General features: G+C 63.5%; 1 protein-coding gene across 11 annotated transcripts in view; it reads right to left on the reverse strand.

The window, feature by feature from the left end:
• Positions 1 to 3,343: 3,343 nt before the first annotated feature.
• Positions 3,344 to 23,258, reverse strand: part of LOC106731236 (troponin T, cardiac muscle) — a 31,244-nt gene continuing 11,329 nt past the window's right edge. For 5 of the 11 annotated variants that reach the window (XM_032466872.1, XM_032466865.1, XM_032466869.1 and 2 more), the window contains exons 6-24: positions 23,054 to 23,126; positions 22,817 to 22,954; positions 22,428 to 22,514; positions 22,140 to 22,214; positions 14,338 to 14,390; positions 13,649 to 13,659; positions 13,526 to 13,540; positions 9,783 to 9,839; positions 9,372 to 9,407; positions 8,561 to 8,594; positions 7,408 to 7,468; positions 7,136 to 7,252; positions 6,430 to 6,507; positions 5,905 to 6,015; positions 5,139 to 5,144; positions 4,714 to 4,823; positions 4,211 to 4,301; positions 3,813 to 3,853; positions 3,344 to 3,589 (exon numbers count right to left, since the gene is read on the reverse strand). In XM_032466872.1, the coding sequence (XP_032322763.1) occupies positions 3,544 to 3,589; positions 3,813 to 3,853; positions 4,211 to 4,301; positions 4,714 to 4,823; positions 5,139 to 5,144; positions 5,905 to 6,015; positions 6,430 to 6,507; positions 7,136 to 7,252; positions 7,408 to 7,468; positions 8,561 to 8,594; positions 9,372 to 9,407; positions 9,783 to 9,839; positions 13,526 to 13,540; positions 13,649 to 13,659; positions 14,338 to 14,390; positions 22,140 to 22,214; positions 22,428 to 22,514; positions 22,817 to 22,954; positions 23,054 to 23,126 (1,240 nt within the window). In that variant the 3' untranslated portion in view covers positions 3,344 to 3,543. Of the gene's footprint in view, positions 3,590 to 3,812; positions 3,854 to 4,210; positions 4,302 to 4,713; positions 4,824 to 5,138; positions 5,145 to 5,904; positions 6,016 to 6,429; positions 6,508 to 7,135; positions 7,253 to 7,407; positions 7,469 to 8,560; positions 8,595 to 9,371; positions 9,408 to 9,782; positions 9,840 to 13,525; positions 13,541 to 13,648; positions 13,660 to 14,337; positions 14,391 to 17,904; positions 17,971 to 21,379; positions 21,881 to 22,139; positions 22,215 to 22,427; positions 22,515 to 22,816; positions 22,955 to 23,053; positions 23,127 to 23,258 lie in introns of those variants that run through there. The other 6 variants (XM_032466867.1, XM_032466866.1, XM_032466868.1 and 3 more) reach the window with 6 other exon arrangements.

Raw genomic sequence — 23,258 nt, forward strand, 5'->3', positions numbered from 1 at the left:
TCAAGGTAGCAGGAGAGCCTTGCTCAGGAAGCCACAGGAGCGCAGGACCCCCCAACCCCCAACCCCCCCCCCACACACACACACATCCCAGGAAACAGCAGCTTGGGCGAGGCGCCAGGGATGGGGAGGAGTTGGCTGGGTGGGTGGGGAGGGAGGGAGGGGCCATCCAGGACAGGAAAGAGCACTGCAGAGGTGGGAGGGCTTGGGACATCTGGGGACACAGGAGAGCGTGCTCCCTCTGGCTGGACAGAAGACTGCAGGGGCTGCAAAGGGTCCCAGGTATCCCCACCGCCCCAGCAGCAGAGAGTGCCCAGGCCCATCCCCACCCACCCACCCTGGGGTCACTCTCTCTCCAGTTGGGGCAACCTCACAGCAAAGCAATGACAGGTGCTTCCTGATGCCCCCAATCTCCTGGTCACTAGAATACGCTGTGATCACCCCAGGAGGTGGGAAGAGTCTGCTGGTGCCCCCTCCAACGTCCTGCCCAGAGCCACCTCCAGGGGGCACATTCCATTGTCCCATTTCCCGGCTCCGGCTCCCGGATTCGAGGGGCTGGGTCAGGTCAGCCTTGCTGCTGATGTCGACCTGGGTCACCCCAGCCGGCTCTCGGGAGGCTGGGGCTCCAGCGCAGGCCCGGCCACTGGGGAAATCTGGGGGTGCTCCCTCCACAGGCCCATGTGCTGGGCGGGGTCCCGGCTCTGGAGTCCTAGACTCGGTTCAGACCCCAGCTCTGCGCCTACTGACTGAGCCTCAGTCGCTGCCTCACCCTGTGACCCTGAGCTCCCTCACCGTAGGGGGCTGGGCCATGCGAACCGTGAGGGGCTGGCGGAGAGAATGGGCTGAAGTGACCAGCACAGGCCGCACGAGGGCAGAGTGGGACACAGGAGGGCACGTGGTGGGGAGGGGGGAGCCTGCCCCAACCCGAGCGCGTCCCCAGTTCACACCATCTTCCCGCTCGCTGGGCTGATGGGCCGACCGGACTTTGCAGGGAAAGCCAGCACCCACCGGCCACACTGCAGGAACACAGCCGCCAGCCTGGGCCGCCCTGCACGTCTGGCCAGCCCCACCCCGAACTGCGCCAGACGGAGCGCCCGGCCTGGGATTCCCCTGAGGCCAGCAGGCGGAACGCCACCAGCCCCCGACCCGAGGGTGGGGCCTGCCCCACCCTTTCCAGAAACCAGGCTCCGGTGTCAGGGGTGGAGCCCCACCCGGGAGCAAGTTCTGCGACCAGCGGCCCAGACCGGGGCGGGCCCCAGGGAGGGAGGGCGGCGGCGGCGGCGGCGGCGGCGGCGGCAAGCCGGGACAACCCCGCCCCCCCACCGTGGTCTCTCCGGGAGAGGGCCTGACCCAGGGTCCGGAGACCCCGCACAAGGAGGGCCAGCCAGGACCCGCCTGCCGACCAGCTCCACAGGCCTTGAGCCCTGGAGGGGGGCTGGTGACGTTTCACAACCCAAGTAGCAGCAACAGCAGCCGAGGAGCACCCCGCCCCCGCGCGCCCCCACCCCCACCCCGCTCCGGCCCGACGTGCAGTGCAGGGAGCCCCGCCCAGCTATCCCGCACGTTCCTACACTGAACCTCCCTGATCGGCTCCATTTTTCAGATAAGGGAACTCAAGCAGAGAGAAGGCTAGTAACTTCCCCAAAGCTGAGCTGGGACTGCAGAGCCGGACTCTTTTTTCGCAGGGAGGGGGAGGTTGTGGGGTAAATTAGGTTTATTTATGTGCTATTTTTGATATATATTTATTTAATGGAGGTCCTGGGGATTGAACCAGGACCTCCTGCCTGCTGAGCACGCGCTCTACCACACTGAGATGTGCGCCCTGAACAGCAGGTGAGCTCTGGAGAAGAGAGAAGTGGGAGTTGGCCTCAGGGAGGCTCAGAGTAAGACAGCCAGGCTGCCTCTCCCATCCCCCACAGCACAAGGGTTTCAAAGTCAAGGCCACACCCGCTAGAGCAGAGGGACGGTCCCAAGGACCCTGTCAGGAGAGGAGGTGCAGGACAGAGGACTGGAGACCTCAGTGTCAGTCTGTCCTGTCCTGCTTCTCCAAGGAGGTGTTGAGGCCCTGGAGGTGGGGCCCCATGGGAACTTGATGGTGGCTGGAAAGTTCTGGTGTCCATGTCTGAACTCGATGTCCCTCTCTCCAGTGGCAGGTGAAGAAGGGGCTGGTGCACAGACCCAGCTGCTGGCTGGGCAGGTGAGGGGATGCAGGGGGACCTCCCGCCCCCCACCAAGAACTTGGACCCTGGGAACACACCGGGCTGGCCCACGCTGCCCGGACCTTGCAATGCTGTGCCCCCTCTCCGACCCTCCTGACTCTCTGGGGCCTGGTGTAGACACCCATTCCTCCAGAAAGCCCTGCCAAGGCCAGGCAGGTGCCCCTGGTCTGTGCTGCCCCAGCCCCGTGCACCCCGCTGACACATGGAGCTGGAACTTCCTGTCGCTGCCTCTCTCCCGCAGGGCTGCCAGCTCTGTGTCTAATCATAGCCCTGCCCTGCACGGCACCCAGCATATACTGGGTGCATAGGAGACATCGAAAGAATGAGTGAATGAATGTATAAGAAATGAGGCCCAGGCCCCAGGACAAGCCCCTCCCAGGTGCCCAGAACTGTATCTTCTTCATCCTGGTGTACCAGCATCTGCCATGGTGCTTGGCACACAGCACAGGTGAAAGGGACAGGTAACTGACTGCCGTGCGACAGGAGGTGGTGTGACTGTGACAGCAGTTACAGCAGGTCCAGGGTGTGCAGGCCAGAGGAAGCAAACTCGCTCTGCCTGGAGGAGTGTGGGAGCCCCCCACCCCACATAGGTGTTTGGGAGGAGCAGTCCAAGCAGGTGTGAGGTGCACGGTGGGGGGGGGGGCTCCAGAGAACAGATGCCCTCCAGCCCAGGGCCCCCTCATCTTCTGCCAGCCGGGACCCGTGCCCCAAGGCCTTCTCTGCAGCTCCGGGACCCTGAGGCCCTGGTTTGTGGCTCAAGCCACAAGAGGACCAAGGGAGGGTGAGGGGAGCGAACTGAGGCACCCAGAGGAGCCCACGACTCTGGCGCTGATGAAACCATCCCTCCATCCTCCCTCGAGGCTCCCTGGCCCTCAGACACCTGCTGTTTGCACCCAGCCTGGAGGAAGAAAGCAGGTCGTCCACAGAGGCCTCATTGTTCCCGGGGTGACTCACATGGCCTGGGTGCTGTGAGGTGCCCAGCAGGGGCTCCCATCACAGCCTCGGCTCTGAGGCCCAGGCTGGAGAGAGCGCAGGCATCCCCTGGCCAGGCCCCTCCCAACTCAGAGCGGGCCAAAGCCCCTTGGAGACTCAGCCCTGAGTCTCCCTCAGAAGACAAGAGACAGAGGTGACTTCAGTGGGGGGGGGGCCTTTATTCCGGGCTGGGGTGGGCATGTGGGGGTCGCTGTGAGTGCGGCGTCCAGCTGGGCAGCTCCTGGGCTGCAGGGGGCAGTTGGCCCGGGGGATGCTCAGGGGCCCGCAGGAGCTGGGGGCGTGCAGGGCAGGGACATGGCCGGGGAGGAGGGCCTGGGGGAAGGAGGCCAGGCCTCTACTTCCAGCGCCCGGTGACCTTGGCCTTCCCGCGGGTCTTGGAGCTGCAAGAGAAGCAGGCCCTGTGAGGCAGAGCACGGCAGGGCAGCGTCTCTCCACGGGGTCGGGGAATGCGGAGGGCTGAGAGGGGCAGCAGCCTGGGGGGCTGGGGGCGAGAGCTCTCTGTCCCCTCCTCACTCCCAGCGGCGCTGAGGGAAGGAGAAGGAGGGGTGGCTGGGAGACCGGAGGCGGGGCGGGGCGGGCAGTGGCGGGGGCAGGGGTACTCACACTTTCTGGTTATCATTGATCCTGTTCCGGAGAACGTTGATCTGTAGGAAGAGGAGGGGAGAAGGGAAGTGGCTGCCACTCTGGTGAGGCCCCCTCCCCCTGGGAGGCCTGGCCTGTGCGTCCCTGTCCTCCCATGGGGCTGAGCGGCTGCCTTGAGGACTGCAGGGACACGCCGGCCAGAAGGGAGGGGGCCCCTGGGGCTGGAACCCCAGGAAGATGTCTGCTCAGCCCCGGCGCACCCTCTGATTCCTGAAGCGTCAGCCCAGTGGTGGGCACTGTGCACATCAGAAGGGGCGCCGGGGCAGGTGGGCTGGATGGGAAGGGGCCTGCGGAGCGCACAGGTGCAGACCCGGTCCGTCAAAGCAGGGCGGTGGGCGGTGGGCGGTGGGCCGGCTCACCTCGTATTTCTGCTGCTTGAACTTCTCCTGCAGGTCGAACTTCTCCGCCTCCAGGCTGTAGATGCTCTCCCACAGCTCGCGGGCCTTCTCCCTGCACAGGCCAGGGCGGGGAGCAGGGGCAGGGGCAGTCAGGAAGGGCCCCCACTGCCTTCATCCCGATCCCCCGACCCCGGCCTGGCCCTCCTTCCGCCCCTAGGCCTGCCGAGGCCCCGCACCCTGGCTCAGCACCCAGCACTGAGGATGGGAGACCAGCGCGGCCACGACAGGGAATGCGGAGGAAGCGGGGACGCCCCTGGCGCTGCGGAGCCTCCACGTCGATCCCCTCCCCGCCCCCGGGAGCAGGTGGGGAATGAGCAGCCCTCCCGGACCAGAGCCCTGCCTGGTCCTGCAGCGCCGCCTGGGAATACGTGGGGCGGTAGCGCCCCCTGGTGGCGCGCGCAAGACAGCGCCCTCCTCTGGCCCCGCCCCTTCCGCCAGGTGTGGCCCTGGCCCCGCGGTCCCACCTCAGCTGGTCCTCGTTCAGGTGGTCGATGGCCAGCACCTTCCTCCTCTCGGCCAGAATCTTCTTCTTCTTTTCCCGCTCTGTCTGCCTCTTCCCACTTTTACGCTCCGTCTGGAGGGGGTGACAAGCAGGGAAACGGGCTGGAGGGGGCTGGAGGACGCCGCTTCCTAACCCCTCACCCCCCAGACCCAGTGGGGGAGAGAGGCACGGCCTGCATGGGGCCAGCTTCCGTCCTCTTCCTCCTGTGACACCCACGCCATCAACTGCCTGGATGCCCAGGCAGCGGGGAGGGGGCGTGGCGGGAGGCTCCCTACAGCCCCCTCTCCCTGCGTCCCACTCCCCTACATCCCCCTCCAGCTCAGTGCCTTCCCCTTCCAGCGCTCCCCAAACTACAAGGTGGAGGATGGTGCAAGGATTGGTACCCACCTCGGCCTGCAGAACCAGGACACCACGAGAGGAAGACCAGAGAGAAAGACGGAACCAGGACAGAGAAAAGGGGCAGGGCGCGGGGACAGAGGCAGACACGGGAAGGAGAGGGTGGTTCAGACACGCGATGTGGCAACCCGGTTACTGGACAGGCGTCTGGGTTAGGGTTAGGGTGGGGGCTATTCTGACTGCAGCGTCCTGCTGGTATGGTCACGTGAGTGCAAAAGCCAGGGGGCTGGCCCGGTCCTGACCAGGGACTTAGAAGTCTAGGAAAACGTTCTGATGAGTCCACTGTATTGAGGAAATCGATTTCCCGTTTTCCCTCCCCCTGAGGATGGAGGCTCTTGGGTGCGGGGCACCAACGCTAGGACCTGGGAGTGAGCTCCCAGGAGTAAACCAGCCCACGTCTACATGGCTTAGAGGCTCTCCAGGGTAGCAGGCAGGGCCAGCAGTATTAATCCCATTTTATAGATAAGGAAAGTGAGCTCCAGGGTCACAGACCACACAGGGCTGTCTGTGGTGGGTCTGATGGGCACAGGGCCTGCCAGCTGCATCCGGCCACCGTGGGGCCAGGGATGGGAGGGGCAGCCCCCACCCCACCGGTGCCTCCCAGGGAAAGCCAGCTGGGTGGAGAGAAGCTCAGGGCCTGGGCATGAGAACTCAGCCTCCCAGCAGCACTGGGAGTTTCTCCCAGGGTCCCGCCTGCCCTCCGTCTGCTGCAGGGGACACCGCCCCTCACAACACCGCAGCCCCAGAGAGCCCCCACCTTCTGGATGTAGCCTCCGAAGTGCATCATGTTGGACAGAGCCTTCTTCTTCCGGGCCTCGTCCTCAGCCCTCCTCCTGCTCTCCTCCTCCTCCCGGCGGGCCCTCTCCTCCTGGGTCCCAGCGGGGCAGAGAGCAGATTAGGGGCAGGGGCCCGAAACCCCGACCCTGGGCTGGCGCTGGGGTATTCGCGGCTGAGTGGGGTGTCTCTAGGGTGTCTCTGGCACAGGGCCTGGGGCTGGAGGTTGCTGAACGGTGATGAACGGGGTCCTGATTCCCGAGTGTGAGGCCCCACCACCCCTCAGGCCAGGGACTCTGGGGGGCCCCGTGGTTGTGGAAGGTCCTGGGCAGCAGCGCAGGAAGGGAGCCACGGTGCCTCAACTCCCAGGGGCCTGCACTGGGGAGGGATGAGGGTGCTAAGTGCATTTTGTCCTGTTCGCTGGGAATCACCGGAGCCCAAATAATGCCCAGCGCTCAGGACTGAGTGCTGGTCTATGGAGAGCGAGGGGCCTGGGCGGGCCACTCACAGCCAGGCGGGTCTGACGCTCCCTCTCCCGCTCAGTCCGGATGCGCTGCTGCTCTGCCCGCTCCGCCCGCCGTTTCTCCTACGCAGGGAAACACAGCCTGCCCAGCATGTGCGTGCGGAGCGGTCATCGGGAATGCAGGACCCCCGGGAAAGAGGAGGCAAGGCAGCCCCAGGGGCTGTCCCCTCAGAGTCTCAGGGCAGTGGCGTCTCCCTGCGAGGGCCTTTGCTCACAGCCAGTCCCTCAGACAACAGACACAGGAACGCCCTGGCCAAGGTGGGTGGGTGGCCCGCGTCGAGCCGTACTCGTGGGACTGACCTCAGCTTCTGAAAAATGTCAGGCAGGCTTCTCCATGTCCCTCAGTGCCCCCCCAACCCTGACAGTGGCCCTCTGCCAGGAGATAGAGGCCAAGTCCTCAGCCAGCCTAGCAACACGGGCCGTGGAGAGAGAACAAGGAATCCAAGTAACCTCCCCCGCCAGTGGGATAGCTGGGATTCCGGAGGCCACCTGCATCTTCCCTCCATTCTGGGGGGGGGGGGTGGGCTTCTGCCCGCTGGGAGGGAGGGGGTGGGGGTGGTCAGAGAGGATGGGTCAGCTCCAGCCCTCTGGGGTGGGAAGGGGGCCCCTGCTGGACCTCACTCCCAGCAGGGCCAGGGTCCCCAGGGCAAGCCCCCCAGGGCTGGGGCGGGGTAGGGGGGCAGACACCCACGATCCGATCCTTGAGCGAGACCAGCTCCTCCTCCTCCTTCTTCCTGTTCTCGAAGTGCGCCTCGATCAGCGCCTGCAGCTCATTCAGGTCCTTCTCCATGCGCTTGCGGTGGATGTCCTGCGGGGATGGGGGGCCTTGGGCTCAGAGGGGCAGCTGGGGCCCAAACCCAGGACAGCGGCCAGCACTGGATGCCCTCCCGCCGCGACCTTCCGCAGCCACAAGGCCGTGAGGTCTCTCCCGTGGAGCCGGCCCTCCCCAAAGCCGGCACTCACGTCGAAGTCCACTCTCTCTCCGTCGGGTATCTTGGGCGGCACCAGGTTGGGCATGAACAGCCTGGCGGACAGAAGGAGGCGTGAGCGCCACCCCTCCCTGGACCCGAGGGGCTGCGGTGCCCGGTGGACAGGAGCCCCTCCTCCCTGCGGAAGCGCGGCGGCCCACTGCCCGGCGATACCAGCGCCAGTGTCCACACGGAGTCCTCACGCTCACTCAGCACCCATGTGGGGGTCCCACAGCTCTCACACGTGTCCCTTCATCAGACACGGAGCAGGAACCACTGATCTCAGTTAAGAAAACCAAGGCTCAGAGACGTAGTGATTTGCTCAAAGCCACACAGCCAGGAGGAAGAGAGGCTGACAGGCGATGCATTTGGCCACGTCCTGGCATCTCCCCAGGAGCCTGATCCCCACCCCACCACACCCTAGCTGTGTGACACGGGGCCCGTGGGCTCTGGGCCTTGGTTTCCCCGTCTGCCCTCGTCTGTGTGGGGCTGAAACGAGACCCTCCTGTGTTCGTACCAGCGCAGGAACGGCAGGGGAGCTGGACTGTGGGGCCGGGCTGGTGTCAGGCCATTTCAGACCTGCCCGCTGAAGCTGGAAGACCCCTGCGCGTGTGCTGAGGCACCTTCTGCTGGTGGGATTGGCCCTCCCGAAAGGAAAACCTCATGGGCCCCCACCCCACCCAACACCCAGCACCCAGGTGATGTCACGTATGTGGCACCAAGTTGCCCCGTGGGGCCCTTTGGGACTCTCTGAAGCCACAGGCCTAGGCTGACACGGCTTCACTGCTTGGCTTCCCTGCAGTGTTCTTCCCTCTTTCCCCGGGTCCCACTGCAGCCACTGAGGAGGGTGTCCTAGCTCTCCTGTGGGATAGGATGGGGTGTCCGCCCAGGGTCAGGACCATCTTTTCCTCTAGATGAAGGCAGTGCTGACCGTGGGGGGCACAGAACTGGTGTTGGACTGTGGGTGGATTTCGGCCCCCAAGTCCCCCCTGACACGCAAACCCCAGTGAGACTCTTGTGCAGCACACGACCTGTACACCCCCCAGCCCATGCCCCCTGTGCCACAGGGCACTGCGGCCTGGTCCCGGCTGTGCTCTGATGGGCCCCTGCCCCCAGGGCTTCAGTGTGGACAGGTGCGCCCCACTCACCTGGGCTTGGGTTTGGACCCCTCCACTGGGCCGTCTGGAGAGGAGGGAAGCACACAGCCAGGGGTCAGGAGGTCCTGGGTCTGGTCTCACTCTGCCCTGATGAACTAGGTACCCGTGGACCTCTGCTTCCCCATCCACCCTGGGGACAGCCCTCCCAGCCTTGGGGACCCCTGGTTGCAGGAGAATCCAAAGAACTAAGCATCAGGGTGGAAAACCCCACACTGTGTCTCACAGCATCCCTGGGGGTGTCTCAGGGACACACACACAGCCCTCTCATCAGCAGCACTGGCCTGCAGGGAGGACGGCCAGAGGCACAGTCCCTGGGGGTCCTAGTCCCAGAGTCCCCTCCCAGTCTCTGCCTCCTCAGTTGCCCCCATACCTCCTGGTGGCCCAGGACCAGGAAACTGAGGGGCATGATTCCCAGCCCCACTGGCTGCACTGTCCCCGGAGGCATGACTGGGGCCACCTGGGCGGCTGGAGAAGGCTGCAGCCCGACAGCGACCACAGCAGTGACCTGCCCCATGGACCATCTGTGCATGGGATCTCATCCTGCAGATGCTGCACCCTTGAGAGAGTCACCCAAGCTCCAGGAGACTCATGTGCACATGTGACTTGTGGCCACTGCCCAGCCTAGACTGGACACCTAGACTGGACACCCGGCCCTCTCCCCCTGGGCACCACCAAGGCAGCTTCTCTCCAAAACCCACATGGTCACCGAGCCCTGTCCTCTCTTCCTCGAGCCCCATCCCCTCCCCCAGAGCTGCCGTGCCCCCGGCCCCCCCATTCCCATCCCGATGTCCAGTGTCCTCACCTTCCACCTCCTTAACATCCTCTTCTTGTCCATCTTCTAAACAGAACATGAGAAATCAGTAAAGGTCCTGGTTCTGAGCTCAGCCCCCCCCCCCGCCAAGAGCCTCCCCACATAGGTCCTTGGCTAAGCGTGCCCTGCAGGGGCCTGGGGTCCGGGAGCTCTCTGTCCACACACCCACCCCCACGCCCAAGACCACCTGGCACAAGAGGAGCACGTGGTCAGCGTCTATTGACCGGACAGCCGAGGGCTGAGCCCCAGCCCAGGCAGGACGCGCTGCTGTCGGGCTGCAAAGCACATTCCAGGCAGATTTCTTGCTGCCGTGGGAATGGCTCTGGGGTGCTTGTCACCTGGGTGCCAGGACAAAGCCCCTCGGACCCTCAGACTCCCGCCCTGCTCCGAGCAGAGCCTCACCTTCAGCACTGGGCTCTTCAGCCTCGCCTCCAGCCTCTTCTCCCGCTGCCTCCTGCTCTGGAGAAGTGACCCAGACACAGTGAACTCAGGCCCCACGTGTGCCGGCAGGAGAACGGGGGGGTGGGGGGCGCAGCGGCATCCAGGGGCAGGATGAATGTGGGGGTGACTGGTGCGACTGGCAGGGGCTGCTCTGTTCTTGGTTTAAACCAGAATTTGGCAAACCCCAGGGCCCAACCTTGCCCCCAGACTGTTTCCGTAAATAAAGTTTTGTTGGTACACGGCCCGGCTGCCTCAGGCTGCAACAGAACCGGCTCGCTGCCGCAGGGACTGTGTAGCCGCAAAGCCTAAAACATGCACTCTTCACAGGACGTCCGCTGGCCGCCGGGGAACACGGCGGAAAGGCATGGCTGTGGAGGTCCTTCTGTTTGAGCCTCGCCTCCTGGGGGCTCTGGACACCTGCTCTGGACCTGCAGACCGCGGGGAGGGCAGGAGCACGGAGGGGGGGGGGGCAGGCAGGTGGGGGGCAGCCCCAGAGCGGGGTGGCCTCGAGGCCTCGCTGGACGGGGGCTCTGCCTGTGGGCTTTCTGTCTGACTCAGCACCCACTCCCCACCCCACTCCCCGACTTTGCCCCCAGGGATGTGGCACCACAGGGGTCAGGGAAGTCCCTATCGGGGACTGAGACCCTAGAAACCCTTCATCTGTGTCGGAGAGAAACCAGGAGCCGGCCTGCACGTGAGTGAACGAGCTGCCCGCCACGTGGGCATGTGTGCCACCCAGAGAGCCGGGGATCCTCCTGTTTCATCTACTCGCTCGGCAGGAGGTGGCCCCCACCTCAGTCAGGCGCTCAGAGCAGACAGACACGTTAGACAGCGTGATGCCAGGCACACAGCTCGGCCTGTAAGAAGTGCCTGCGATGCTCCTGGGCTGAGGGCCTTGGGTGGCGGCCTCTGAGCAGAGGGGGTGGGAAAGCCCAACGGGGCGGGGCCAGCACGAGAAACGTCCACCCCAGTCTCCACCGCCCCGGCCTCTCCCGCCCCAGCCTCCTCTCTTTTCCTAGGTCTGAGGCCTGGAGATGCCTCTTCTTTGACCCCTGCAGGATGCTTACCTCAAAGAGGATCCTTCCAGCAGGGGGTGACAGTGGAGGGCTGGCCAGCAAGGACGGGGCCAGGTGTGGGGGCCACCTTCCAGCCATCTTGTTAACACCTCTCCCACTCTGATGTTTCAATCCTCACCCTCACCCAGTGGCCACACAGCACCCACTAGATGGGCGCCCAGCTGCCCACAACACCCTCAGATGTCACTGTCAGAAAGCTCTTTCTAAACTTAAGCCCCAGTCTGTCCCCCTTGTCCTGGTCTTGCCCTGCCCACAGCAGCGCACACTTGTGGGCTGACATCATGTCCCCCTGCCCCAGCTATTTCCAGTCCCCCAGCTGCTCTCCCGATGACTCTGTCCCCAGGTCCCTCACCCCCTGGCTGCCCTGCCTGGGTGCTGTCCACCAGAGGGAGGGTCGGGAGCAGGATGGTGGGGGTGCTGGAGGAGGGCACACGTCAGTCCCCCCAGACCTGGACTTGGAGCAGGTTGGGGGACTGGCCAGGCCGGGTCCCCCCACCTCCCCCCAGCCCAGGGGAGAGCTCAGGAAGCAGGAACAGGAGCGGTGGCCTCGGTCCCCCACACCTGCCCCACCCCACACAGGCCCTACTGGCAGGCAGCTCCAGGAACAGGGGTGGGTCACAGGGACAGGCAAAGCTGCACTGCCGTCTCTGCCCTCTTCTGGGGTCAGGGAGCAGCAGCCGTGAAGGGGAGAAGCCAGACAGGTTAGTCTGGGGCAGGAGGATGGGGCGGGAGCACATGGAAGGGTGAGTGTGGGCGGCGGGGCCCAGGTCCTGCCCCACCACCTCCTAGCAACCTGGGCGCCCCACTCCAGTAACTGCCTGGAGCCTCAGTGCCTCGTCAGTAGGATGGAAACACCTGGGTGGACTTACTTCTCGGGGTTGTACAGGTGTGCCTGGCCGGGGGAGCACTGACTGAGGGGTAACCGGCCACCTCCTGCCTCTACATGGCTGGGCCTCAGCCTCCCTCTGCTGGGGCAGAGGCTCCAGAGACCAGAGCAGGGTCAGTTCACTCCCAGCAAACACTTCCCCATTCCTACCCCGAAGGAGCCTCTCGGGTACCCACAGAACACTGCCCCTTTCCAGGAGAACCGGGCTCGGGGCAGATTTGGAAGGAAGCTGCCCATCTAAGGAACGCCCAGCGTTCCGACTCTAGGGAAGCAATGTGCATAGAACTGCTGTCTCCTGGAGGAAGCGGAGACCCTGGGGCTGGCCATCCTAGCAGCTTGGTGACATCTGTCCAGACCTCGCTTTCCTGGTCACCGGCCGCAGGGGCGTAGCTACTCGGGACGCAGCTGTGGTCCATTCATTGCAAGCAAGGCAGATGCTATGGGGACTCAGACCGCCATCACAGTGGAGAGTTATTTTGTTAATTTACCATCAAGTCCTACTGTGCAGAGCACGCAGATGGGTCCCAAATCCAGGGTCTATGGCTCGAACTTCCCTCCCCAAAGCCAAGGAAACCCACTGTATGGAGGGGCTGGGCAGGGAACACAGCCTCGAGTGCAGCCAGCTAGATTTGGGTTCAAAAACTATCCAAATGGCCTCTGAAGTGCTTGCTGTTCCTTGAGAGCTGGCTCCCAACACCCCTCCCAGGTTCTCCTGGGAGCGTCTCTGTGTCTCCTCTTTGACAGGCACCCCTAGAACAGCCTCACATGTGCAAGCGGCCCCCATTTTCCCCAGAAGACACGGAAACGGTCCCTATATCTCCCAAGCCCCGACTCTGTCCTCAGAACTTCCAGCTCCTAACATCCACACACCATGTGCTAGAATGACGTTTCTGAGGATCTGCTGAGCCTCTCAGGGGCAAGGTCCACTCTGCTCGGGGTGCAGAAGCTGTTTGGGGGCAGGCTGAGGACAGAGCGAGCTCTCCTGACCACCTCCACGGGTCAAACACTCGGGAAGATGGGAAGGTTAGGTGCTTTCAGGGAGAAGGGGCACCAGGCTGCAGTAATGATCACAGAGAAGGAAGGGCTAAGATCTGGGGGTCACAGTGGTCCTGCTCCAGGTAACAGTGTCTTCATACCTGCATGAAATGTCTCAGCTACCTGCACACTTCCATGATCTCATTTGAAAAAGTATTCAACTGAAAGTTTTAGGCGCGATCATGCTGTTATGGTTACGCTTTTCAAGTAGTGCTCATCTTTTAGAGAAACATGCTGAACTACACGAGCGGGAGATGCTGGGATGTCTGGGCTGATTCTGATGTCTGCCCCCAGTCCTGGGCAGAGGCGGGCGCAGGCGAAAGAAGACTGGCCGGGGCTGGTGGGCGCTGAGCTGGGTGACGCGTTGGGGGGGGGGGGCTGTATTGTTCTGTTTTTGCTACTTTTACAAGCATTTAAAACCTCACAAGGTAAAAAAGAAATTAGAGGGAAAAGCAGAGGTAATTCACTGGGAAAAGTGGTGATTCTGTGCGAACAAGCTAGTGGGCAGCAGAGACAGGTTTAAAGCTTTTGTCCCAAGATCTGAGCTGCCAGGGTTCGGGCTGACCCCAGTTCGGGGCCGCGGTTGGTTGAGGGGGGAGGCTCTTTGCTCAGCAGAGAGCAAGGGGTGGGAATGGACACGGCGCCCCCCACCCCAGGCCCTCCTTCTGGCCTCCCCCCCTCCACCTCCGTCCACCTGAGCTTCATACCTTCCACATCTCCTTCTGCTCCAGGAAAGAGGCCGCGGCCGCAAGAGAGGAGAGAAGAGATGGGTCAGGTCGGTTTCAAACCAGGCTGTCCTTCCACCCAGGGAGTGACAGGTGCGCGCTTACCTTCCTGCTCCCTGTGGAGCGAGGGAAGATGCTGTCAGGACACGGCACATGCTGCACACACATCTGCACACCGCACACTCACACACGCCGCACACAGGCCTTCTCCTGAAGATGGCCTGTTCCTAGCCCCCTCACTGGGTCCTGGAGTCCCCCGCTCAGCCCACCCGGCCACAAAGCCCAGCCCGGCCTAGCCTCCCTCCACGTTGCCTCCCACTGTCCCCAGGAAATCAGGTCAGCCGCTGGCCTCCCCTGTGTTCCGCCAGCCTCTTCCCTCACCCACCTCCCAGCTCCCCTTGCACCCCGACAGCCCTCTTCCTCCCCCATCTCCACCCACACGCAGCCCCCAAGCCCTCCACCCTCCGTGCCCAGATGTGCCCGCACAGATTCCTCCCCGGGCACCCGCCCCTCCAGGAGATGGCTGACTGGCCTCCAGCGTGTCCCCCTTAGGACAGCTGGCCCTCAGAGCAGCGCGGGGCACAGGGCAGTGCAGGGACAGCAACTTCCCAGGCAGCAGTGACAAGGCTCCGAGGTGGGTTTCTGGGGCTAGATGCTCTGTGGCCTCGGAGTCATTAGGGAAACTCTCTGGGGGCTCACTGCTGATCTCCTTGCCTGATGGCGGCCTCGGGGCCCAGGATGCCGCAGCCCTGGCCAGGCGTGCAGAGGGGACCGACAGGGCGCCCGGTACTCACTCCTCGTACTCCTCTCCGGCCTCCTCCACGTCCGACATGGTGTCCGCTTCCCTCTGGGGAGAGAAGCAGTCAGGGTGGGCGGAGGGCCGGCCCTCAGCTCTGCGAGAAGACCTGGGCCCCGCTGTCCACCCGCCCCTTGCAGCCCGTGACGCGACGTCTGCCCACGCTCTCCTGTGTCGGCGACGATGACACCCGCACCCCAGCAGGGCAGTGGCTTCAAACATCGTGCCTTTCTGAACAACAGCTCTAAATACATTTTCAGGCCACAGCCCTGCCCAGTGCTCAGGGGAGAACCCTGCCCCCGGCTCCAGCCACACAGCCCTGGCCTGGCTACTACTCGACTTGGCAATACAAGGAACAAACCGGGGTGCACCCCCGCCTGGCTGAGTCTGCAGGGGGCGACTCTCACTGACTGCAGGAAAAGCCAATTCATACGGTTACATTTGTGCAACGCTCCTGAAGTGGCAAAGCGGCAGAGATGGAGAGCAGACTGGTTTCAGGGGTGTTGGGGAGGCTGGGGGCAGGTGGGTGTGGTGATGAGGCACCTGAGGGGCCCCGCGGCTCCAGAGCTGCTCGGCGTCTTCACTGTGGTGGTGGATCCACTGACCCACAGCGGTTAAAAGGGAATAGACTCGCACACACGCGCACACTCTCACACGCACACAGACGCGCGCACGCGCGCGCACACAGTCCAAGCGGCACCCGGGAATCGGAGGAAGATGGTGGAATAGGCCAATTCCAGGTCCCGGCTGTGATCTGTAGCTGATTGTGCAGATGTTACCGCTGGTGGGGGGCAGGGATCTGAGCAAAGTGAACGGGGGCCTGTACCTTCTCACAACGGCACATTATCTACCACCATCCAATTAACTGGAGTTTCCCTAGGGAAACGCTCATTTTGAGACACACCCTCCCCCCACTAGGAACAGGCAGTGGAGACTCAGGTTTGGACAAGTCTTCCCAAGGCCTCTGACATCAGCTGTTCCTCTGTGCCATGGAGACAGATGCCCGCGCCCTGGCTGCCCTGCCCTGGGGTCTCTGAGGGCAGAGCTGACGAGGAGGAAGGTGTTTTACTGTAACTTCTGCGTGCTGACAGGAGAAACCAAGGGAAGGGTGGAGGAAGCCACACACAGGACTAGACTGTGAGACTAATCTGGCTTTACTGGCTCCATTGCGGACTTGCATGTGACCTTGGAAAGGGCATTGGCCTCCCTACACCTCAGTTCCCTCTTCTCCTGGGAGACAAGGGACGGGGTGACATGAGGCTGCCCCTGCCTTTGTCCCACTGATGTCCAGCGCTGTGGGTGACAGTGGCACAGATAGTGATTGCCCACTGCCCTGGCCACCTGTCCCCATATGACCCACCGTAGCAGCTGAGGCTGACCCTAAGCAACCATCTGGACATCCAGTGAGCCACAGCTTCAGTACGCGGCGTGATTTCTGCCACAAGGCAGCCCCTTTGAGGTTCTGAAGGAGCCCCTGGCCCCAGCCTGCTCTAGTTGGTCCAGTCCTGCTGGGTCAGGACAGCGCGGCTACAGCAAGGCAGGCCCCTCCCCAGCCCCCTCGCTGGAGTCTGGAATCTGGAGTCGGGTGGGGCATGGAGGGTGGGGCTGGTTACAGGGAGCTTTGGACAAAAGCTGTACCACCTTTTGGCTCCCCCAGGTAGGGGTGGGAGAGAAGAGACATCAGACATGTAAGGAGAGAGACTCATACCCCAAAGGGTCTCCAAGTAGGGCTTCGGGGGAGAGCACAGGAGGGCCGCCCCCAGCCCAGGTGGATAAGCACTGCCTGGAGCCCCAGGGGCATAGCCAGAACCAGCGGCCTGAGAATTGGGCAGCCGCTCCTGAACCCCAGGAGGAATGTGTCACCTCAGGGAGGGGGGAGATTCCCCCGGGGACTGTGTGTGGCTAGCCTGGGGCTTGGGGTCTAGCCCTCTCTTCTTTCCTGCCCACCCTCACCCCTGGGCGTGGCCCTGGAGACCTCCCCCTGCTCCTGGGAGCACTGTCCAGCCCCTAAAAATAGCCTGCCACCACAAGGCTGGGGGCGGGCGTTCAGCAGAGAGGACACAGCAAGACAATTGTCCAAGGGGACAGAGGGTGGGGGAGGCGATGGGCTGGGGCTGGGGCTGGGGCTCCAGCGAGGAGACAGTGGAGAACCTGGCAGGCAAGGAATGAGAATGCCCACACCGGAGCCCCCTCCTGCTCCACAGACTGCTTCCTAGCCAGTCCCCCTCACATCTGAGAGGTCGGGTCCCCTTTCTTGGGGAGCAAAGCAAAAACAATAGAAGGCAAAAAGAACACTGGCCCTGCGATCAACAGATCTGGGTTTAGACCCCAGTTTTTGCTGTGTGACCTTAGTTAAGTCACTTAACCTCTCTGGGTCTCGGTTCACTTACCTATAAAATAGAGGAGCTTTAGGTTCTAGTCTTGCAGAAACAGTCTGAGTCTCTGAGGAATGGAGGCCCCACTCCTCAGCCCTTATCCCTAAAATTCAGCTGGACGCTTCCTAAGCCTGCAGCTGTCAGCCACCAGGAGAGCTGGGGTGCAGGGTACGGCTGGGCCAGGCAGGGGTGGGGCGTTAGGGTAGGAGGGAGGGGGCGGTGGGCAACTTGATGCTCTCAGATTCCTCTTCTGCCCCGAGGTGGGAGGACATGGGTCAGGGGAAGAATTTGGGAGACCAGGTGGCTTCCCAGCTGCACCAGCACAGGAACGTGCTCTGAAATGCCCCACACGCCAGGCGGCCCTTTCCCTGACGTTTCTGCAGTGCTCCTGGGAGCAGAGGGACTATTTCTCGCCTCACCACTTCAGAGCTTAGAGCAAGGGCTCTCACCATGGGGTGGGCGGGGCGGGGGTCACCCTGGCAGGGACCCTGGGGAGGCAGCTGGACTCAGAGTTAACCCTCTAACTCAGTCAGCTGGGTTCACGCCCCATGAAAGGTTCTCCCAGAGCGAGGTCAGCCCACGTCCTGTCTGGGGACATGGGCGCGATGCCAGGTCTGGGAAGTCAGGAAACTCCCTGTCCGCTGGGGGATCCTGCCTGCTTCTGGACATGTGGTCCTTCTGCGGGACAGTTTCTGATCCTGGAGAAGAGAGTTTGGCCCAAGGACTGTTCTGACCAATGTGACCACCTCACTCTGTCTCCAGGGATGGAGAAGAGCCTGCCTGGGCCAGGTCAGGAGGACCCTCTGCCTTGTGGTGGGGCACCAAGTGACCTGGGGGAGCTCCTGCAGGCTGGAGCATCACCGTGCTTAGGGGCCTGGCCATTGTCTGTCCATTCTGCCACCGAGGAAACAGGCCCAGGGCGGGGCAGCTACTCACCGAGATGCGCCAACCACACAGCACCTTCTGCGGCAGATCCGGGACCCAGACCTGTCTGCCGTCTCTGCCATGGGGTTCCCGCCACCCTGCTGCCCGAGTCCTAGAGCCGTCCCTGCAACACCCCCTCTGAAGCTCCAGAGGGAAGGGGACCCTCCCAGCTCCGACACCTGCTCAGAGGGGACGCGGGCACTCTGGACAGGGGGCCAGGCCCCAGGGCCCTTCCTTCTGCTCTTCCGAGTCTGCCGGAGCCTTACCTCAGAACAGGAGCTCAGACGGGTCCTGAGGTCTGGCCCGCCTTGGCGGGGACTGGGTGAGGGCGAGGGAGGGAGAGGGCTTTAAGCAGGCATGTGGGCTGGGGCTGGGGAGCCAGCCCTGTGGTGAGAGGAATGTGTGGCAGGAGACGCGCCGGGGGGGAGGCTGGGGGCGGGGGGGCAGTGGGGGTGTTGGCTGCGATTTTGGCAGGTTCCAGGGACAGGCTAAGGGAACATGTCCCCCACGCCATATAAGCCCATGTGGTCGTCCAGCTGCTCAGATAAGCTATTTAAAACCAGAACAGATAGGCAGGGGACGAGAGGGAGCAGGCGTGTGACATAAACCAGCTGTCCCTCCTGAGAATCCCGATAAAGCAGATGCCAGCAGCCCGGGCCGGGGAGACAGGCTGGGAAACGGGCGGGGGGCAGCAGGCGGTTCGCCCCCGGGACGGGGTCCACGGGAGAGGCAGGGCTTATCTGCAGCTTGACTTGAAATGATGCTGTGTGGGTGCTGGCGCCTTCCCAGCTACTGACTGCTTCCCCCGGGCCGGGCCTCGGGCGGGAGGCAGGCTCTGGGGGCCTCAGTAAGCCTATGTGCAGAGGGGGTCTTCTCCTTGACCCCAAGCGCCTCACTGGAAGGGACCAAACCCATTTCAGCAAGTCAGATACAAGGTAGAATTTCCAGCCAAGAATGGTAGTTCTCGTCTGACAGGCAGCTGTTTGTGCGAGGGGGCAGGGAAGCTGGTTGAAGTTCATTCCGATATGGCTTTAAAATTAGGCAACACGGGACTATGATCTGCTAACCCTACTAGATTATAAGACCCGTAAGACTGGGGCCCAGGGGTTCCATGTTTGCGTGTGTGTGTGTGTGTGTGTATGTGTCCGCGGCCCCTGGTACAGCGCTGGGGATGCTTGAGGGTCAGTACGTAAGGAAAGAGAGAGAAGGAAGCATGTCTGGGGACTGGTGGGCCATCTCCCCTCCATCTCTGGACTCTAAGGCCCCCATCCTGCCTGACTCCAAGAAGGAGTGCCCCTCCTCCAGACCAGCCCCCTCCTTCCTGTGTGCCCCCTCGCCCGGCCCGGGTCCAGCCCTCCCCACCCTCAGACTCTCCTCTGACTCGGCCACCCTGGAGGCCAGCCCACCGCACCGACCAGCCGCGTCCTTGAGAGGGTCCTCCACCTGTTCCTCACCCTCCGCTGTCAGACTCTTGTCCTGTCTCTCAGCTGAGCCTGTCCCTTCCACTGTCCCCGCTGGCCTCTGGGCCCAGGGCCCTGATTTCCCACCTCCAGGCTCATCCTCTGCCAGGGGCAGGGTAGGCTGAAGCCAGCAGCCAGCATCCCGGGGGGAGGGAGGCACAAGGAGGCAGATGGAGGGGGCAGGCGCAGGGGAACAGGCTGTCCAGGAGTGAGTGGGACACACCACCACCCACTCCCTGTCCGCACCCTGCCAGGGCCCAGCCTTGCTTTGCGTCCAGGCTGGAATCTCCTGGAATCCAGGAGTTGCTTTTCCTAAGCCCTCCCTTAACTTGAACCACTTCACTGGGTTGCTGATCCTTGGAAGCCCAGCAGTCCTTCAAACGGGTCACAATTCGTTTGCACGGATGCCTGGGAGAGGGATCTGGGCACCTCAGTCACCACAGGAAAAAGCTGGTAGGTCCTCGGCATCCGTGACTGACTGTGTGAGGCTTTCGCTAACTGTCCTAAGGCGGGGACTGCACTCGGAGCTCGGGGCAGCAGTCATTCAGCTGGCGGCTCTCACCGCCCTCCAGCAGCCACACTGGACACAGCAGGCTTGCCCCTGACCTGCCGCGGACGCCCCGTCTGCTAACAGGTGCAAGGTCACCTCCCGGCGTGGCTGGCAGAGAGGAGAGGAAGCAGACATGCCGGGCCAGGGCATCATTGGAAGCAGCAGGGTCTGGGATGGCGCCGCCGCCAAGGACCCAGAGGGGCAGGGCGCTGGTGAGGTCCCGGGCCTCCAGGGCAGGAAAGCAGGCAGACGGGGCGAGCAGTGTGGGTGGGACGCTGGGGGACCTGTTCTGTCCCCAGAGGGAGCTTAGTGCCACCTCGAGAGGCCTCGCCGCCCAGTCACCCCAGGACACACGCTCCGCCCTCATAGCTGTTACAGCTGCAGTCACGCTGGACGTGCGTCCAGCTCTGGGTTTACAGGCCGTCTCCCGATGGCGGTGAGTGCAGGGCCCTTGCGCCTGGGATGCATGAAGGCGAGGGAGTCCTGGGGTGCTGCCCCCCCGCACCCTGCCAGCAGTCTGCCCTCAGTGGGTGCCACCACGCGAAGGCAGCAGCTGCCAGACGCCCAGGGCCAAGCAGGCGCCCTCGGCCCCTCTCAGGCCTCAATGCTGCAGGGAGGGTTCTGGAACCTTCCATGAGTCTACGAGGACAGTTGTGCCTGCTGGACAAATCCACCAGCAAGGACTTTCCAAGGTGCAGGAGATGAGCATTCAAAAACCTGAAGGTTGCTTGTTTTAAGCCCCGAGTTCCTGGCAGGGCCAGTGCAGGGCCAGGCCCGAGGCCCCGGGCAGAGCTCACCATCTTCCCCGGGCCTTGTCCTCTACCCTTGGAGTTGGAGCACCCCCCAAAACTCTAGCCCTGATCATGGGTTGGGGGGTGCTCTGGGCAGGGCCTCCACGTCCTGCGACCCCCGACTCAGTGCCAGCCCGGGCCAGCCACAGGAGACCCACCAGCTGGAGACAGGCCAGCCTGAGGTCCCAGAGGGGGCCCTGCGGCCCTTCTGTCCCCGGGACCACAGGACCCCAGACAGGAGCCCTCACTCAGAGTGACCAAGGCTGGACGAGGCTGGCTGCTTCTGCCCCGTGGGCTTGAGGAGCTGGGGTCTGGTGACCCCTGCGGGCTGTGCTCCAAGAGGCACTGGAGTTTCCCAGACAGCCTAGGCAGGGGGGATGGGGGACGCAGGGGACGTGGGCAGGGCCCCGCACTGGTTTCCCCACAGCTGGTTCTGGGGAAGATCCAAGCAGAGACCTAATGACGTTCAAATGATTGAAAGAAAAAAACGTGTGTGTGTCTGTATGTGCGAACACACACACGTACCTGCCCGCTCGCGCCCACAGACACTGCACTCATCTGCCGTCCCTGTCACGGCCTGAGGGCTCTGACAGGCGCCACACTGACTGAGTCGGGTTTGTCCTTGTTCTCAGCTGGCTCAGCACCCTCCAAGCTCACACGGGCCACGAGGTTGTGGGAACAATGGGCCAGACTCGGGGAGCATGTATGTAAGGGGTGTGGCCACAGCTTCGCACTGTGCGTGACAGTTCTGTCTCCCAAGTCACCGTGCTAGGACAGCCAGGAGACACCCCCTAAGTGTGATGAAAAGGGGGGCTGCTAGGACAGTGATGACTGCCCCCCCACCGAAGCCAAAACAGTCGTCCCCACGCCTGCAGGCGGTCCCCACTGAAAAGCACAGCCTCCGGGACGGGACGGGTTTCCAGGTACTTTTAGCCACTTACACCTGAGAGTGAACGAGTTTATCAGCGCTCTCCTGAGAAGCGGGCAAGGCGGGACGCGAGGGAGGACAAGGAGGGACAGGGCCCGTGGAAGACGCTGCGCCCCGGGGACAGAGGGGGTGGGCTGGCTCCGTGAGGCACACGCTGGGAGACACCTGCCGGGCGCAGACCACACAGGAGGCCCCAGGGTTCCTGTGGGATGGCGCCTCCCTGACCCCGAAGGGAGCAGAGAGTAGGAGCGACCGACTGCGGACGGAGACCGGGGCCGGCACTGAGGACGGACGGGAGCGAGTGCTGGGGCCCAGGGCCCGCCGTGCCTGCAGCGGGACCAGCTGCCAGGACTGCTGCCCCCGAGGCTGGGCCGGCAGCGTCTCCGTGACGTTCCTGGTCCCGGGGCCAGAGGCAGAAAGGGAGTGGGGTGGCAAGACGGGGGTGACGCAGGGGCCCTGAGACCACCTGCCTGTCTGTCCAGGGAGGGGTCCTCACACCTGCAGGGCAAAGGGCTATGAGAACAAGAGGGGCTCCGAGGGCTGGATAGGAAGGCGTCCTTTTTCCCCAAGCCCCTCACCCACACTGGGCCAGAGACCCCAGATCTACTGGTTGAGGGGGTGGGGGTGGGGGCTGGCCCAGTGGTGGGGAACCAAAGCCAGTGGCGGCTGCAGCCAGCGGTCGGTCAGAGGTCGGGTCCGCCCAGCCTGGGGGACACTGGGGGGGGGGCACGTGTGGTGTCTCCCAGGGGCCAGCCCCCTTCACTCCCCTCACCTCAGCATCCAGGGAGGCGTCTGCTTTCTTCCTCCACAGGGTTCTCCTGGCTGCTGCCGACTCTTTCTGCACCTCCTGGATGCAGGCATGGGGTGGAGACCAGGGGCTCAGGGTGACTACAGAGGGACTCGGGGGCCCCAGGCACCCCCCTTCCTGACGGAGGACCCCTGACCCTTCTCTTCTCCGTCTCCACGCCCAGAACGTCCCCACTGCTCCCGGGCCGCCCTTCTCACCCAGTCATTCTGCTGCGAAAAGGCCCATGTAAGAGACCTCAGGAGGGACAGGTACCTGGGGGTCCTGATCTCCAGGCTCCTGGGTCCTGCTGATCCACAGGTTGAGCCTTGATGTCACAACCCCCGAGAGCCTCAGGTTCTCCTGAAAAGACAGGCTTCCATCTCGGGTCGGGGCCAGTGGCAACAGCACAGCATGTTCAGAGGCCCCCTCACCCCACGTTCGTCCGGCACAGGCCGCAGGACCACCCCCTGGAGCTGTGCGCACAGCTGAGGGGCCTGGGGCTCAGCACAGAAACTACAAGTTACTCAGGTCAGCGGCAAGTCCTGCCAAAATCGACGTGTGAAGTCACGGAGCTTCCTAGCCCTGCCGAGGCCCAGGTTTGGGTTCTGCAGCCCTGCAGGCTTATCGGCCTGAGGACACCTGGCTGGGCCCAAGCTGCTCACCTTCCGGCTGGAGGCCGGCTCGTCTCGGCTCTGACCCACCAGCTCCTTCTCAAAGAGGTGGCGCTTGCTGGCCACGTCCACGGGAGCCACCAAGAACTCAGTGCGGGAGGACCCCGGAGACTTGACGGATTCTGATCTCTGGGAGCAGAGAGCACGGACAGCTGACCCACAGGGAGGGGTGGCGGCCCCACCCACCACACCCATCAGGTCTCCTCCCCCCAGAAGGGCCCCACCCACCTGTATAGCCGTGTGGTATCGCTCCAGCTTCTGGCCTAACTTGACCGTGCCGGCCGGGAGCCTCATGCTGCTGCTACGGGACGGAGGACAGGGCAAGACAAGCAGGTGAGACCCCGGCCCTCCCGAAGGGGACAGGCCTGCCCCCACTCCCCCGCCATTCTGACAGGGAGTATGGCCCCCATCACTGGGTGAGACCATAATGGCT

Source organism: Camelus ferus, chromosome 23, assembly GCF_009834535.1.
Source record: "Camelus ferus isolate YT-003-E chromosome 23, BCGSAC_Cfer_1.0, whole genome shotgun sequence".
Classification (NCBI taxonomy): Eukaryota; Metazoa; Chordata; class Mammalia; order Artiodactyla; family Camelidae; genus Camelus; species Camelus ferus.